Source organism: Hibiscus syriacus, unplaced genomic scaffold (assembly GCF_006381635.1).
Source record: "Hibiscus syriacus cultivar Baekdansim isolate YM2019G1 unplaced genomic scaffold, ASM638163v2 tig00116944_pilon, whole genome shotgun sequence".
NCBI classification, from domain to species: Eukaryota; Viridiplantae; Streptophyta; class Magnoliopsida; order Malvales; family Malvaceae; genus Hibiscus; species Hibiscus syriacus.
The window spans coordinates 1,381,135-1,398,050 of record NW_024063479.1 but is presented as its reverse complement, the minus strand read 5'-3'; the positions used below and the strand labels follow the sequence as shown (position 1 = coordinate 1,398,050).

Below are 16,916 nucleotides of genomic sequence, written 5' to 3'. Positions count from 1 at the left end.
CATGCTTCCGCTCACATCAAGAACCGTAACCGAATCGATTGGTGCCCGATGCGAAGGGTCCAAATGTGAATTCGAATTGCTACTATTCCTCGAAGAAGCTAATATTTTTGCAGGGGAGGTGGGGCCTTGATTTTTAAAGCGAGCACCGGCTGTGCGGAAAGCAATGTTGAAGCTAACATATTAAGAAAAATGGGTAAATTAAAACTCTTTCCTTATACTATTTTGAGTTTACAAAAAGGCCCAAAATTAGAATTTTATTTAAAGTTTAGGGGTTAAAATAAAATTAAACCCTTTTATTAACGTACCGTTTCAGCAATCCATTAAATGTCTAACCGTAGTTAACCTTCAGTGATCATATCTTAATTAAATAAAAGCGAAAGTGATCGTATATTATATATTTTGAAATCAGTGAGAAAAAATGAATAAAACATAAACAAACGTGATCACCTATGTAGTTAACCCTAAAAAAATTGACAAGGTCATCAACTAATGTCGATTTACAAGCAACATGCCTTTCCTTAGCAGCAACAAATTTAAGATATTTTAACAAATTATTTATATATTATATACAATAATAATATCATTACCTACCAAAAGAATGACATATAACTTTATTTAATAATATCATTATTCATATATGTTCATATTATATGAATTTTAACATATAAATGTACTTATATTATATTATTATATCAGTTTTAAATTATGAAATTTATGTTCAAAGACTAAAAGATCACCACTGTTTTTTTGTTTAAATATATTTCAGAATTTATAAATAAATAATAATTGAAATATCAGATTTGCAAGTGAAGCAGACAGGAAATAGAAGGAGAAAATAAAAAGAGGCTTCATAATTCCAATCAAAAGATAATATAAAAATGCTGAAATACACATTATTTTAATTTTATTTTATTTTTAAATACAATAAATCTAAACTATTATCATCTCATTTTACTTATAAATAAAAGATAATATACACTTAAACATGTTTAAATTCATGTTATACTTGACGGCGTATACATATCATACAGACGCATCTATTTAAACTGGGAACTTTCAAGGAGAAAAACACTCCTTTGTACCATTGAAATCGTTAAATGAATTCAAATATTTTTAGTTACGAAAAATAATATATATGTATCATCTGAATATTTTTTAATTTTAATTACGAAAAATAGTATATTTATATTATCGATTTAAAAAAGATAATAATTTTCTTTTTCTTTCATCATTTTCTTGTAATCTTATTTTTTAGGTGCGAAATCTGAATATGTTTTTGAAATGGTTGGATAATAATAATTTAATGCAAAAAATGTCATTTTATCATTGCATTAATTTGTAATTTTATGATTTTTAAAAGGTTTAAATTGAAGTTTCACTATTTTTGGAGGGCCAAAATACAATTCCACCATTACATGATCTTAAAACTTTACAAATTTGAAGGACTTAAACCACAATCTTCCCTGTTTGAGGAGCACCTTTCGTTTTCCTTACCTAAGAATCAATTATTTGATTATTTTGATCAAATTCTGGTTTTGATCCCTCTACCATGCTCCAAATTAACTTGACATAATTTGACCCTTTTACTTTCATAAGGTAATTATTAGTTAGTGCAAATAATTAACACTATTAAGTATTAACTAATATAAAATAATAATATATATTTTTCCTTAAAAACGGTCTTTCGGATAATAATAATAATAATAATAATAAATCATCTACAAATTGAAGAAATCAAGCAATATCAAGCCACACGAGAACATTAATTTTACAAAGGTGTTTGTCCATTGATGATTCCTATATTACTCAACTGTGGAACTGTTTCCGGTCGTATTCGGTTCCCGTTCACCCCTTGAACCGAACGACAATACAAGAGATATCATCCTTGCTGTCTCTGTTCAACGCTTCCACCGCTAACTGTTTCGCCGCTCGCTGCGGATCCTTGGTCTTTTTCGCTATATCGACTGCTTCTTGGTTCGACATGACCTGGTTTTGATTGAGTAGAGCATGAAAAACAGATAAAAAGAAACATAGAACGGTTGTTGGCTTTCAGAGAGATGGATCACCTTCCAGAGTCCATCACTTGCAAGGATGAGAAGGTCGGTATTCACGTCGATATCGGCATTCTGTACATCCGGATCGGATCTGAGGTGTGATTTAAGGTTCTTGTCTCCGAAAGCACGGGAAACAGCGAGTTGGCCGTTCACTCTTGCTACATCTCCTGGGATCAATTATCATGAATGATGTAATCAACAATAGCACCAGTAACTCATGCATACACATCGAATGCCATACAATATGTAAGCCTCCCCGAAATAAACTTATTTACTTCGGCTCAGAAAGAGTAGTCGTCGAATAACCTGGCAAGTTCGAGACGAATCCACCTCGGTTCTCGATGCTTCCCCGCTCCATGTTGGGCTCGTGATCGATACTCATCTGAATTGCCTGCCCTTTCTTTGAGAGAACGGCACGCGAATCCCCGACATTTGCTACCCATAGTTTCCCCCCATCAACCAAAATTGCAGTGACAGCAGTCGATCCCCCTCGTCCCAAGTCTGTACTGTGTGAAAGAATTGCTTCGTCCGTCTTCTCATAAGCTTTCAAGATCGACCTGCTGGGATCAGTCCAAAACTCTTCCTGCAATTCATATAACAAAAGGTAAGGAGCGTATTTGAACAACCAATGCATGTAGCCAAACAGTTTTGGGCCGGAATAATCCGAAATTCAGAAACCGATGAGAATGATTCTTCGTGCCTGCAGTAACCAAATGCTCCTAAGCGCTTACGGATTATTCATATGATCAAGAACTCACATCCTTTAAGATATTGGGAAGCAAATGCTTTTGCAGATACGCAGGTACACTATTTCCCAAATGGCCGTCAAATATAGCAAAAAGTCCGAGTTCATGACCCCGATGTTGATCGAACTTTGCGACATGATAATCCTCCATCGGATGATTCGCTTTTCCTTTCATTAAGGCGAAGCCGTACTTGACAGGGCGGTAACAGCTTCTACCCTTCCCGGAGCTACATGAAGAACGTCCTCCAACAAACTAAAGGATGTTTCGGAAAAAAAGGAATCAGAATCGAAACTCGAGAAAGATTATAAACATAATTTACCATAAAGACCATATAAGCTACCACTACACAAGATCATCACTAACAAAATTTAACTAAATCACCAACCAAAGAACCCAGACATGCATGAACATAGTGTGTAACAACGGGGAGATTTCTTTTATACGACACCGAAATCAGAGATAATTACACTTAAACGCATTGGAACCTTAAAACCGAGCTAAAACTCGATCAACAACTACGAGATGGAAATAAATTTTACATAATCTAAGAGTAGAGAGATATGCTGACCTGAGAATACACAGAGTTGAAGCAACATAGATTATCCATATAATTCAATCCCCAAATTTGCTAACACTCAACATCTAAAAGGAAACATTGTCCTGCATAATCAAATTGATAAAAAACAACCTTATAAAACCCAGAAAACTTCTGCAAACACATATACACATACTCAAACAAAAATCATGAAAAGGGTATATAAGAATTCACCTTACCGATCCACCAAAAACACCCACTTCCCCAGGAATTTAAAAAAAAACACACACCCAGAGTCGACCGAGACTTGAATTGCCCAATTCTTGTTTAAAAAAGAGAAAGCCTATTGTACAGTAGCTGTTATACAAGATGAAACCCCAAAGGAAGAAGAGTTTTTTGAGGGGCAAAACGAGGGAGAAAGGAAAGAGGGTGCCCTTATTGACTTTTAGCTTTGGAATTTTCTTCGTTGATTACTGAGTGTAGGAAGAAAAGTTGTTGAGGTTATTTTGTCTTTGGCTCCCATGGTAGACCAGTGGGTAAAGGGACTTGAGTCCCCACACGGGGTGTGCATTTTATGACAAATTTCTTTTGAGACCGCAAAGTCCTACCGTATTACAATGTGTGTTTTTATGATAGGGCAGTAAATGAGACGAGACAGATTGTGAGTTATTTGAGATTGATATAATTAAGGTTTGATAAATATTTAGATCGAATGTATTTGACTCGAGTTCTTAACGAGCAGAAACGAATTATAATAAGATTTATTTTTTTAAAATAAATTATTAATAATATTAACATTTATGTATTGATTTTTTTAAAATATAATAAGATTTTTATGTATTTAAGTTCGAGTTTGAGTTTGAGACTTCAATTGAGTTAAGTTTAAGAATTTTTTTCTTCATTTCAAGCCTTTTCAAGCTGCTCACGAGCTTCAGTTCAGGATTTCGAGTTCGAGTTGAGCTTGAAAATTTTAAACTCGCGAGTTTTCGAGTCGAGTCAAGTTTCATTTCACAGTTTTCGAGTCGAGTTGAGCTCAGCACTACTCGAACTCGACTCGGCTCGGCTCGTTTACACCCCTAATTGGGGGAGAGCCTAGGGTAAGTCTCGGAGATTGACGGACAATGTGGAAATAAAATTTGTAATTGGAATTTAAAATTTTATTATATTTTTATAGAATATGTTAATTTTATTAAAAATATAAATATCTAAATTACAATAAAATTTTACGGCCACAATTGTAAACTAAATATATAATAATAATATTTTTCTAAACGCAAGAAAATTAGTCACTTAAGATCATATAAGGATAATACAAGGAAAATGTTAAAAAATCTAAATAAATTCGAACAAGAGATAAATACGAATAGATTTGACTGCATCGACAAACGAACTACAAAAGGGAATAAAGTTATTAAAATACCACCGACATACTGCAAATCAAAATTAAGCGATGTGAAAGTACTATCCACGAACACAAATCGCATATCCAAATTCAATTCGAGGGTCTAAAGCAGGGAAGATTATCATGATAACAAATAAGTATCACCTTGATCAGTCGTGACAATGTCAAATCTAACCCTTAAAAAATAAACGAAAACAACGGCCAAACAACCGAAAACGTGTCATAAAACCAGAATAATACGTGCAAAAATAACATAATTGTTAAGAATAAAAAAACAAAGATACACTATAATAAAACAAAAAAAAATAATCAAAACCGGCGGTCGACAATTATTACTAAGACTAGTACCACCGTTAATCAGAAAGATGAAGAAGAAAAGAGACTAATGACGGCTATGAAAAAATGGTATTATTTTTTCATTATAGGGTATTATTTTTTTAAGTCCACTGACTATTAAAAGATATAAAATGGTATCTCAACTATATGATATTATTTTGTTGAGTTCTTTGACTATTAAAATAGTTCTCCGACTATTCATATTTTTCAAACTCATCATTTCTTTAAAAAGTTGATAGTTGTCTAAGATGAACATTAATCTATTGACTGTAACATGATAAAATTTGATCAATGAATCGTTTTAACTATATTTTATGAATATAATCTATATTTACATTATATGTGGAGTTAATACTTGGAACATTCTGTTAACTAGTCAATGCTTGAAAACAACGACGATGCCATTAGATATAATTAAAATATAATTTTATCATATCTCACTTAGTAGATTAGCGTTTAGTTTAGACGAACATTACTTTTTTTAATAAAAATAAAGATTTTAGAATATATAAATATATAATCAAGAGATATTTTTTAAATTTTAATAATAAGAAGACTAGAAAAATAATATCTTATAATTGAAAGATCATTTTAATAATCAAGAGACTCGATAAAATAATATCTTATAATTGTAATATCATTTGTGTAATTTTTCCGAAAAAAATACTGCTTAACAAACAAACCCGGTGGCATAGTTGTAATTAATGTCGGTTCAAATTATATATAAATAATCCAGAATCCGATCACTCTCGAAACTTTTTATTTATTTTTCAAATAATTTGTAATTAATCATTTTTTTGTGGATTTAACATCAACATATAAACCCTAACTCTAAGGATACGTTTGGTTCACGGAATGTAAGATTACCAGTGGGAATAAAAGATTACTAGGGAATAGGATTACTGTGAATGTTACATTACTGTGTTTGGTTGGTTTGACAGGAATGTAAGATTACAGTGTTTGGTTGAAGGAATAAAAGATTATTGGAATGTATATTTTACCAAATTGTCCTTGTTCTATATTTGTTTTTTTAACAAGTGAAATTCTAAATATTTAAATAAAAATTATTTATATAAAAATTCTATTTGTTGATAATATATTACTTGAGTATTTAAATATATCATGTATGATTTTAATTTTAATTAATATTAAATTTTATATAATTTATGTAAAAATATATTAGAATTTTACATCAACATTTAACTAAATGTTTATATTGTGGAAATTCTTCATAGATATTCATAATAATAAAAAGGTGTAAATTATTTTTGTTATTTAAGATATTATATTTATTATATCTTCTATATACAATAATTTATTTATTTATCTTTTATATTTATACTTAATTCTGCATACTTTATCATTATTATTTATCTCATTAATTTATATTACAAAAACATAATTCAAATAAGTAAGAAAATATAACACTAAAAATCATATTGTTTATAATTTTATATTTCACCGTCATTCATCATTATCTTTGCTAATATTTTAATAAAATTATTAATACTCAGTCCAAATTTGATTTGTACTTAACTCTTGATTACGAAAAGCAAGCAACCCAATAATACTCAGTCCTAATCTGATTTGTACTTAACTCAGCCATAAAATAACTTGTTCATCTGTCTTTTTTATTTCAATTTTTGGGTTTTAAGTACAGTTTTTTGGATTTCCAATTTTATAACCACTAGATCAGCCGACTCTCAATTGAATTGGTACGATTGATTGAATTAAAGACCTTGAGACCTCGTTTGGATGTGCATAACAGAGAAGTGCAAGCTTTGTGGTGAGGACTTCATTGTGGGATCCTTATGAGGAGAAACTGTTTTAACGAAAGACTCAAACTCGTGTACTTGAGGTTAATTTTCCAACCGAACAAAAAGAATCGAATTTCATATCAAACAATTACAATTTTATTAGCATTATTTAGAAGTAATAAACAAGTTCAATGGATTCTACTATCAGTCAGTGTATTGTTTCTCTCGGATTAAACCACATCAACCCGGTCTAACAAAATAACAACCCGATGATTATGTTTAATAACAATGCAGCGTTTCATTTCTTCTTTGGATATTCCCTTGCCCCAAAGATGGTTGATCCAACTCTGACTTTGGTACTGTCCATTTCAATCTGCGGAAACAATGAGACAATCCATTAGACAATCGTTCTCTCGTAAGCTTTAAAAGAATTGAATGCTACTTCTATGGGGTTTGGTTAGGGAATATGATACAATAGGTACATGAGTATAAAGGTACAACCCTACAAGAGTTCTCGAAATATATGAGAAACTTCAAAAAAAAATTAAGTATACTCATATCTAACACACCCAAATTTGAGTAACATAGCATGGTTTTGTGCACGGTATGTGGCAGGAGAACAGACATTGCACAACAATATTTTGGTAATAAAGCATAGACAAACCAATTGCATACAAATCTAAAGTTTTCCTTATCTAGATGGTAATGGTAAAACAATCCTTACAGCTAGCTCAAAGTCGCCAGACATTCCCATTGACAGTTCACATTGTTCTTCTGGTATTCCAATAGCCTTGCAGACTTCACTTCGACAATTTGTTAATGTCTGGATATCAAATAAATATTGTTATAAAAATAAAGAATCGATTGAAAAGGACGGAAAAACCGAGATAAGAAGTTCAGTCACCTTGAAATTCTCCGGAGTTGATGTATAATCAGGCATCCCGATTGTCATCAATCCACAAAATTGAAGATTCAAGCAATTTAGACTAACATGTTTTGCAAGTTCCACACAACCTGAAGGCTCAACACCAGATTTTGCTGCAATAACATGATGCAGGAAAACACTATGAAAACGATCTCCAAGTGTTGATAAAAACAGCTTCTTTGTCAGCAAATATACTTGACCTAATCTAACTAGGTACTTAGCCCCAATGAACTAGGTTCCAATAGCCATGTTGATAGAGCATAGTACGAAACTAGAAGCTAAAGAAACAAGACCAGTTTTATCTAGCAAACTTAAAGACAAATACATGACAACACGCTTGAACGTGCAAAGCCTTGACACAACTCAACGAAAAACAATATATTTTCGTTGTAATAAAAACAAATTTACTTTCATTCCTCTCCACTGGTGTTCACCTGGGCTAAGACTTTCAAAGGCTTTCTTTCAAAGTTTCCAACCGCACGATTAAGATGATTTGTAATACGGCCCAAAATAAGGAAAATGCTCAGTTTAATGAGGAAAAAACACAAATACTTGGCCACATTATGAATGTTGTTCTTGACACTATCAATTGAAATCTTTGACATAATGATTAATGATATAAGAAAACAAAATCATATCAGTCATTCTCACTAAAACTAGATTCAAAATTAGGTATAAATTAATTAAAAAAGTTGTCTCTAATTCTATCTCCAATACATAAAGGAACATTTTATAGCAATTATACTAATGGAAATGAACAGAATTACCTTCTCATCATCTACAATTTCCACCATGGCGAGGTTCGGCATAGCAGCTGTGTAACAATGAATAATAAGTAAACACACAACAAACATTGCCCTCCAGCAAAACCAAATGAAGTAAAAGTTCAATTTCAGATACCCATTAAAAAATCTCAGCTTAAAAGCAGTAATAATAAACTATGATGTAAACACAGACATTTTAATCGAAAGTTCCTAAAAACACGTAGCTTTGCTTACCAATCGAAGGCTTCAATTTATTGCTCTGCAAATTCCCAATAAAATGCCACTCTATGTCATCCGGAAGCTACGATTGCAAGCACGGAAATGATTATTACTTCGGTACTTTATCATTTTCAAAATAGAAATGATTTTTTTGACTAGTTCGATGCTTTTTCTTTTGAATAAAGTGGAGGAAGAACCTGAGGGGCTTTCTCGACAAGTTCTTGGAAGTAGTTTTCGTCGAAACATTGATGACCAGCGTCGTAAACTTGGCGAACGAGGGAGACGGGTTTCGTTTTACTGACGGCAACGATGCGGATCCGCTGCGATTCACGACCACATCGCTCGGCGACCTGTTGGACTCTTTGGAGAACTGACCGGAGAGCCGACGCTGCTATTCCGTCAATCGCCGCCGACGAAGCTGCCATCTCTTGTTCTTGTTGATGTTGTGGGTAGAGATCCGGTTTGGACTCTTCCAGATTATTCATCAGTATTTGTGATTCTTATTTCCTTTGCTATTGACTTTATTGTCCAAACCAAATTAATCTCAAGAAAATGGGGTTTCCATGAAAGAGGTTTACAGATCATCTCAAGAAAAACCGAAAAGATGAAACTGAAAAGAGGGAAGAAAATAACAAAGAGAGCGCGAAGGCAAAAACAACGCTTGGGAGAAAATGAATGGTATTTTAGCCCAGCACATGGAAATAAAAGAATACCTAAGAAAAGGAAATGATTAACATTCCCGGTAAAAAAAGAGAATTTTTTACTTTTGGAAATATATCTGTCGAAATGATTTTTTTCTCAAAGGTGAAAAAGTGATAATTTGAAAATCACATATTTTTAATTTATTTCTTTCAATTGATTTTTAATTTAAAAAATAAATGTAATTTAAAAAATCTCTCGTTTCGAAAAATTTGGGATTTCGTTTACAATAGAAAAATATGGTTCTAAGAGTCGCCACCAACATTTGATTAGGGTGTGATTGGGCACCCAAAAACATTTTTGTTATTTAAAAAAATTAATTTTAATTAAAACAACAAGTTAAAGTCTGCGTTACCAAAATAGAGTTCGGGAGTCGATTACGAGTGAGGAAGGATAAGCACCCCCACAATGCCCTAAATCGGTACCTAGTCGGTTAATTAACGTCTTTGCAATGAACTTTACAATTTCGAACTTAATTTGATTTATGATCCCGAGAAAAAAAATGTGAATTTTACAATGAAATATAGTAATATTAAATTATTTCATATCGAGAAGGAATAATCTATCAGTACTTGAGAAAATTAATTCCTAGTTAGATCAAAATAATATAATATTAAAATTTCATTATAATATTCAAATGCACCCAAATAAATTAAATTACAATTACCAAGTCGTTTTAGAAAGATAAAGAATGTTCGATTATTTACAAATATCGAGACCAGATCTTAAAAGCTATAACAACCTTTTCTCGATAAATTTAAATAGTCAAACATTTCTTTTTCTTCCATTCCCAAATTTTAGGTGAAAATCGATTTTTTTTAGGTTTCACTTTCGGGATACACTTTTATTTTAAAATCATTAAAAGCGGACCTCAAATGTATTATGACAACCTGCTTAAAATAATTTTAAATTAAAAGTGTATTACCCTTAATTCAATTATGTAATATGTCGAGTTATGCAAATGAGGTTACCATGTGAATCGTGCAAAAAAGGATGTCATGTCAAAATTAATTAAACAAAAACAAAATAAAAAAATAGCATACAACGTGACATACAAAAAAAGTACATATATTTAAAATTAAAAACTATAACCATGCATATTAATCTATAACGTACAAATGTGAATCAAAATAAAAAATAAAAACATGATATGTTAAACTACAAAAGTTTTTAAAAAAAATGTACATACATATAAAAAAACCCAATTTAAATGTAGGTAAAATTAAGCATATAAAATTGGAAATAAACTAACGACTTAAACAAAAGTGCACATGAATCTAGAGGATCTTATATACAATTTATCCTATTCGGTTTAAATTAAGATAATATGCAAAAGAACATAAATAGTACATGCACATTTGAAACGAAACAAGAAAATTAATATAAGAAAATGACTGCTTTGTAAAAGAGAGCATAAATTGTGAGGGCCTAAATTCTAATTTACTCGAAACTATTAATATATAACATAAGTAAACTACTAAACTAGCCTAATCTTCAAGCAGAGCTGCTCAAGCTCTTCACTCATCTTCTCCTCTCTCATACCTCTCACGCATGACCCATGGCCAACGTTTGGCCACCACACCTTGGTAGCCAACCTCCTTTCGACTGCAACCGTACATCACCTCAACTGACCGACAACCCAACCCTGAAAGAAAACGAAGAAAAAAGGTAAATTTCTCTCTCTTTTCCCCTGCACTTTGTCTTGTTTCAACTTATATTTACTAATCTGATTTCAACTCTCTCTTTTTTTGACATAGCTCGAACGTAGAACGAATAGAATCAACAAGACTCCATTTGAATTTGTATAACCCAAGTGGTTTAACCCCAAATTCTCTTTTTATTTAATTCAAAATAGTATTAGCACACACACAAAAACGAAAGAAAACAAACTGGAAAACAAAAATAATTGAGGAAGAATTCCTCGGAAAATACCACTATTGTTTTCTCTGTTTTTAAATTGTAAGGTTACACTATTGTTTCTTGTCGTATCCTTTTACACCGCGAAATTGATGATAACTACTAGCGTTTTCGGTATCTCATCCTCTCGTGATAGTTAATCTTTTTCTCCGATGACTCCTCGTTGATTTTTGTTTCCGTCCTCCAGCGGTCTCTTTCTCGACTAATCTCTTTTTTTTTCCTTGTCTGTGTAAAATCCTCTGTTCTGTGTTCGTCTTTCTTTTTTTTAATTTTCTCTCCCCCTTTTTTTCCTTATTATCTGATTCCCCCCGTTTTCAGTGGTTAATTGTTCCCCAAAAAACTGACTCTGTACCATTTTTTTAATTACCCCAGTATCCTCCCATGATCAACAGTGCATTTCTCTCCCATAACCGCTTGCTACCCCCATAATCATTTTTGTTTTGCAGGGCTTCATGTGGACTATCAACTGGAATGATAATCCTGTTGTTTTTGGACTGATTTGGGCTTCCAAATGGTTTGGGTACGGGTTGCAAGCGATTTTTTATAAGCCCGGACAAAACGAGCATCTACAACTACCCCTCTTTGCTCATTATCGTGCAACGAGAATAGAGCAAAGATAAAAAGATGATCGAGTTTGTCCGGTCCTGAAAACTTCTAAAGATTAAAAGCACTCCACTATTCCTTCGGGATAAATGAAACTTGAGAAATCTTCAAATGACTGGTCCGCTCCCTATTCGTTCAAGGAGTATAAGACTCGAACAATCTTTAGTAAACGGGTCCGCTCCCTATTCATTCAGGGAGTATAGAACTCGAACAATCTTCATAAAATGAGTTCGCTCTCTATTCCTTCAGAGAGTATAGAACTCGAACAGTCTTCAACAAACGGGCTCGCTCCCTCTTGCTTCAGGGAGTAGAACTCGAACAATCTTCAACAAACGGGTCTGTTCCCTATTCCCTCAGAGAGTATAGGACTCGATATTCAACAAACGTGTCCGCTCCCTATTCCTTCAGAGAGTATAGGACTCGATCTTCATAAAATGAGTTTGCTTCACTACTCTTCCATGAAGGCTTATAGATGATTTGCTTCACCACTCTTCGTGAAGGCTTAAGATTGACTTGTTTCGAAGGTCAAACCTGACAATCAAACATTATCAATCATTAACATATGCTTGAAAATATTATACTCAAAAATTTAAAATTTGAGAAAAATTCTGAAAATCCATCTCCATCGTGAAAACTTGTTTGGAAGCCGTTGTATACGTGAATCTACTTTGGCTTAGTTTTCGTCTAAACATCATTCTTTTCAAGATCTTAAAACCAGTTATCTTCATCTCGATGCTTCAATATCTTCAATCTTTAACTATCCCTGTGAAACCTGTAGATATTTAAGTCATTATGCAATTATGAATGCCATGATCCTATTCATGCCTAAAATGTATGCAATTATGCAATTTAATGCATTTTCTTCTTCGAAAAAACACCATCTTATTTGATCTCGATGGAACTCAGTTTCATCTCGGGCACAGAACATTTGACCAGTTCACCCCAGTTGACAATCTCAATACCATATCATTCGGTTTAACAGGACCTTGACTTCTTTCTTTCTTGAAACCCACTAGTACTCATGACCAACTTCTTGATAAATGACAATCTCCTTGGGTCATCTTTTAATGGCCGAGATTTTCTATGAACTACAAGGTTTTAGTTTCCCGTAGCCACACAATTTTACATGTTTAAACCATTGTCAGCTTCAGAATACCTGTATTTTCCAAAACCTTTTGTACAATAATATAAAATGATCTTATGTACTTCAAGTTAAGCTATATGTTTTAACTTTTCAAAATAAGATGCTTACAAAAGGGAAATTAACAAGAAAATACATTTCTTTATTTATATAATGCAGAGAATTTTTAGGTAACTACATGACAAACTTTTAACTGGGAAAAGCAAAAGAACAAAAGAGCAGGCATCTTCAAATATCAAAAAATGCAAATGCTTTTGAACTGGCACGCCGTTAGAACATCTTGAGTATAGTTTATGTCGAAAGGATCTCCAACATTGTGATGATATTTAAGAGTGTGAAGCTACTTCTAAACTCCAAATCTCCATCATTGGATGCCCTAAACCAGTATTGAATCTCATGTGCATTCAATTTCTCTCATGATTATTTCAATCGAGACTCATTAATCTTTAGTCTCAACCCTGATCACCAACTGTCATTGTTACAATCCATATCAAGAGCTCTTTCCATTTCCAAAATCAATTCAGAACCTCCATCATGCACGAATTCTGAATTTAAACAAAACTCAAGTTGCCCTTTGTGGGTTTTCAACTTGAGACCTCCTTTGGTTTCAAGACGCCCTTTGCGGATTTTTATCTTGAACCCCCCTTTTATTTCTTTTTCTTTTTCTTTTTTCATCATTTTTTCTTTTCTCTTTTTTTTCATTATTTTTTCATTATTTTTTTCACTTTTTTCTTTTTTTCTCTTTTTATTTCTTTTTCAAGCGAAATATCTCTTAATAGCGTCGGAATTCACTGGATAGGGTAATTCTGATCTTTCCATTTCAGTTACGACTAGAGCTCCCCCAGAAAATGCTTTTTTGACAATATAAGGTCTTTCCCAATTGGGCATCCATTTTCCTCGGAAATCCTTCTGAACAGGCAAAATCCTTTTAAGCACCAAATCTCCCTCATGAAATTCTCGAAGGCGAACTTTCTTACCATGTGCCCGTATCATACGTTTTTGGTACATCTGACCATGACAAATAGCTTTCAATCTATTTTCTTCAATCAGATTCGATTGGTCATACCTAGCGTGTACCCATTCTGCCTCATTGAGCTTCACCTTTGACAAAATCCGAAGTGAGGGAATTTCCACCTCAATAGGTAATACAGCTTCCATCCCATATACCAGAGAAAATGGAGTTACCCCAGTTGACGTCCGTACAGAAGTTCGATAGGCAAACAGAGCAAATGGAAACTTCTCATGCCAATCCTTATAGGTCTCAGTTATCTTCTCTATGAGCCTTTTGATGTTCTTATTAGCCGCCTCTACTGCCCCATTCATCTTTGGGCGATAAGAGGTAGAATTATGTTGCTTTATTTTGAACTGCTTACAGACCGAATCCATTATCTTATTGTTTAAATTCAACGCATTATCGGAGATAATCCTCTCTGGTAAACCATATATACAAATGATCTCTTTCTTTAAGAATTTGCATATTGTCGACTGGTAACATTTGCGTAAGAAGCTGCTTCTACCCATTTGGTGAAGTAATCTATGGCTACCAGAATGAAGCGATGACCATTTGAAGCTTTGGGCGAAATTTGTCCAATAACATCCATGCCCCACATTGAGAATGGCCACGGAGCTGTCATTACATGCAACGGATGAGGAGGAGTATATATCTTATCTCCATAAATCTGACATTTGTGACATTTTCGGGCATAATTGATATAATATGTTTCCATAGTTGACCAATAATACTCAATTCTCATAATCTGCCTAGCCATAACATGCCCATTAGCATGAGTACCACATATTCCCTCATGCACTTCTTCAAGAATCAGCTTGGCTTCTTTCGTGTCAACATATCTTAACAAGACCTAATCCAGACTTTTCTTGTATAGAGTCTCACCATCAAGCACATAATCTTATGCCATTTTTCTAATGGTTCTTTTATCATTCTCAGTGGCCTGTTATGGATAACTATGATATCTTATATATTGCAATATATCATAATACCAAGGGTTTCCATCTTCTTCCTCTTCAATATTAAAACAATGGGCTGGATACTCATAAGCCTTCATTTCAATGGGCATCATATTTGAATGCTCGTTCATCTTAAATGTTGCTGCCAGTGTGGCCAAGGTATCTTCCATTTGATTCTCTTCTCTGGGGAGGTAATTGAAAGTTACTTCTTCAAATTCTTCAACAAGTTCCATAACCAACTTACGGTATTCTACAAGCTTAGGATCTTTTGTCTCCCATTCTCCCCTAAGTTGGCAAATTACCAAAACTGAATCCCCATACACTTTGAGCATTTTTACTTTGCGTTCAACGGCAGCTCTAAGACCCAGAACACAAGCTTCATACTCGACCATATTGTTTGTACAATCAAAATTAAGCCGACTGGTGAAAGAATAATGTTCTCCCTCTGGTGAGACCAAAATTGCCCTGATTCCATATCCCATGGCATTTGAAGCACCATCGAAGTTCAACTTCCAATATTTACTAGTGGATGCCACTGTTTCTTCTACCAAAATAGACATTAAATCCCCATCTGGGAAATCAAAGCTCAACGGCTCATATTCTTCCGAAGCCCTACTTGCAATGAATTTCGCTATAGCACTTCCTTTAATTGCCGTATAGTTTACATACTGGATGTCAAATTCAGACAATAGGATCTGCCAACGAGCTAATCTTCCAGATAATGCAGGCACACCCATTAGATATTTCAAGGGATCAAGCTTGGATATAAGCCAAGTAGTATGATACAACATATATTGCCTAAGCCTTCGGGTAGCCCATACTAAAGCGCAACACAACTTTTCAATGGGTGAGTATCTAGTCTCACATTCAGTGAACTTCTTGCTGAGATAATAGATAGCTCTTTCTTTCTTCTCAGTTTGGTCACGTTTCCCCATCACACACCCCATTGAATTTTCATAAACCGATAAATACAAAATAAATGGTTTGCCTGAGATGGGTGGTGCCAAGATTGGAGTACTCGACAAATATCTTTTTACTGCTTCAAAAGCTCTTTGACAATCCTCACTCCATTCCCCTAAGTTATTCTTGCGAAGAAGGCGGAATATGGGATCACACTTTTCCGTCAGCTGTGAAATAAACTGAGCTATATAATTCAATCTCCCCAAAAATCCTCTGACTTCTTTCTGTGTTCGTGGGGTTGGCAAGTATTGAATAGCTTTTACTTTATCTGGGTCTATTTCAATTCCTTTTTGGCTTACTATGAATCCCAATAGCTTCCCAAATGTCACCCCAAAAGTACATTTATTTGGGTTGAGTTTTAGCTGGCATCTTCTTAGTCTTTTAAAGAGTTTTCTCAAATTACCAATATGTTCTTCCTCTGTCTTAGCTTTGACAATCATATCATCGACATGAACTTCTATTTCTTTATGCATCATGTCGTGAAATAACGTCACCATGGCCCTTTGATATGTTGCCCATGCGTTCTTCAATCCAAACGGCATTACTTTATAACAAAACGTTCCCCACATGGTAATGAACGTCGTTCTTTCCATATCTTCAGGGTTCATCTTAATTTGATTGTAGCCAGAGAAACCATCCATAAAAGAGAACAAAGAATTTCCAGCAGTATTATCCACTAAAGTGTCTATATGTGGCAAAGGAAAATTATCCTTTGGACTAGCTCGGTTGAGATCTCTATAGTCGATACACATTCGAACTTTCCCATCATTCTTCGGTAGTGGGATGATATTCACCACCCACTCAGGATATTTAGCCACTTTAAGAAACCCAGCATCAAATTGTTTCTTCACTTCATCTTTAATCTTGAGCAACATCTCAGGTCTCATTCT

The 16,916-nt window shown here is 33.7% G+C and overlaps 1 protein-coding gene and 1 pseudogene across 2 annotated transcripts; both read right to left on the bottom strand.

Moving 5' to 3' along the window:
- Nucleotides 1-1,688: 1,688 nt before the first annotated feature.
- LOC120188354 (probable protein phosphatase 2C 10) lies at nucleotides 1,689-16,239 on the bottom strand. 2 transcript variants are annotated; one of them, XM_039191810.1, is made up of 6 exons: nucleotides 16,212-16,239; nucleotides 3,369-3,410; nucleotides 2,813-3,052; nucleotides 2,361-2,637; nucleotides 2,067-2,221; nucleotides 1,689-1,986 (listed from the first exon to the last, which is right to left on the bottom strand). In XM_039191810.1, the coding sequence occupies exons 2-6, from the start codon at nucleotides 3,405-3,407 to the stop codon at nucleotides 1,846-1,848; spliced, it is 852 nt and encodes a 283-aa protein (XP_039047741.1). In that variant the 5' UTR covers nucleotides 3,408-3,410; nucleotides 16,212-16,239; the 3' UTR covers nucleotides 1,689-1,845. The 2 variants fall into 2 exon arrangements, with proteins under 2 accessions (XP_039047741.1, XP_039047740.1); XM_039191809.1 differs by lacking the exon at nucleotides 16,212-16,239 and adding an exon at nucleotides 3,571-3,857 and having other exon boundaries at nucleotides 3,369-3,457.
- Nucleotides 7,063-9,366, bottom strand: LOC120188359 (annotated as a pseudogene).
- Nucleotides 16,240-16,916: the final 677 nt, after the last annotated feature.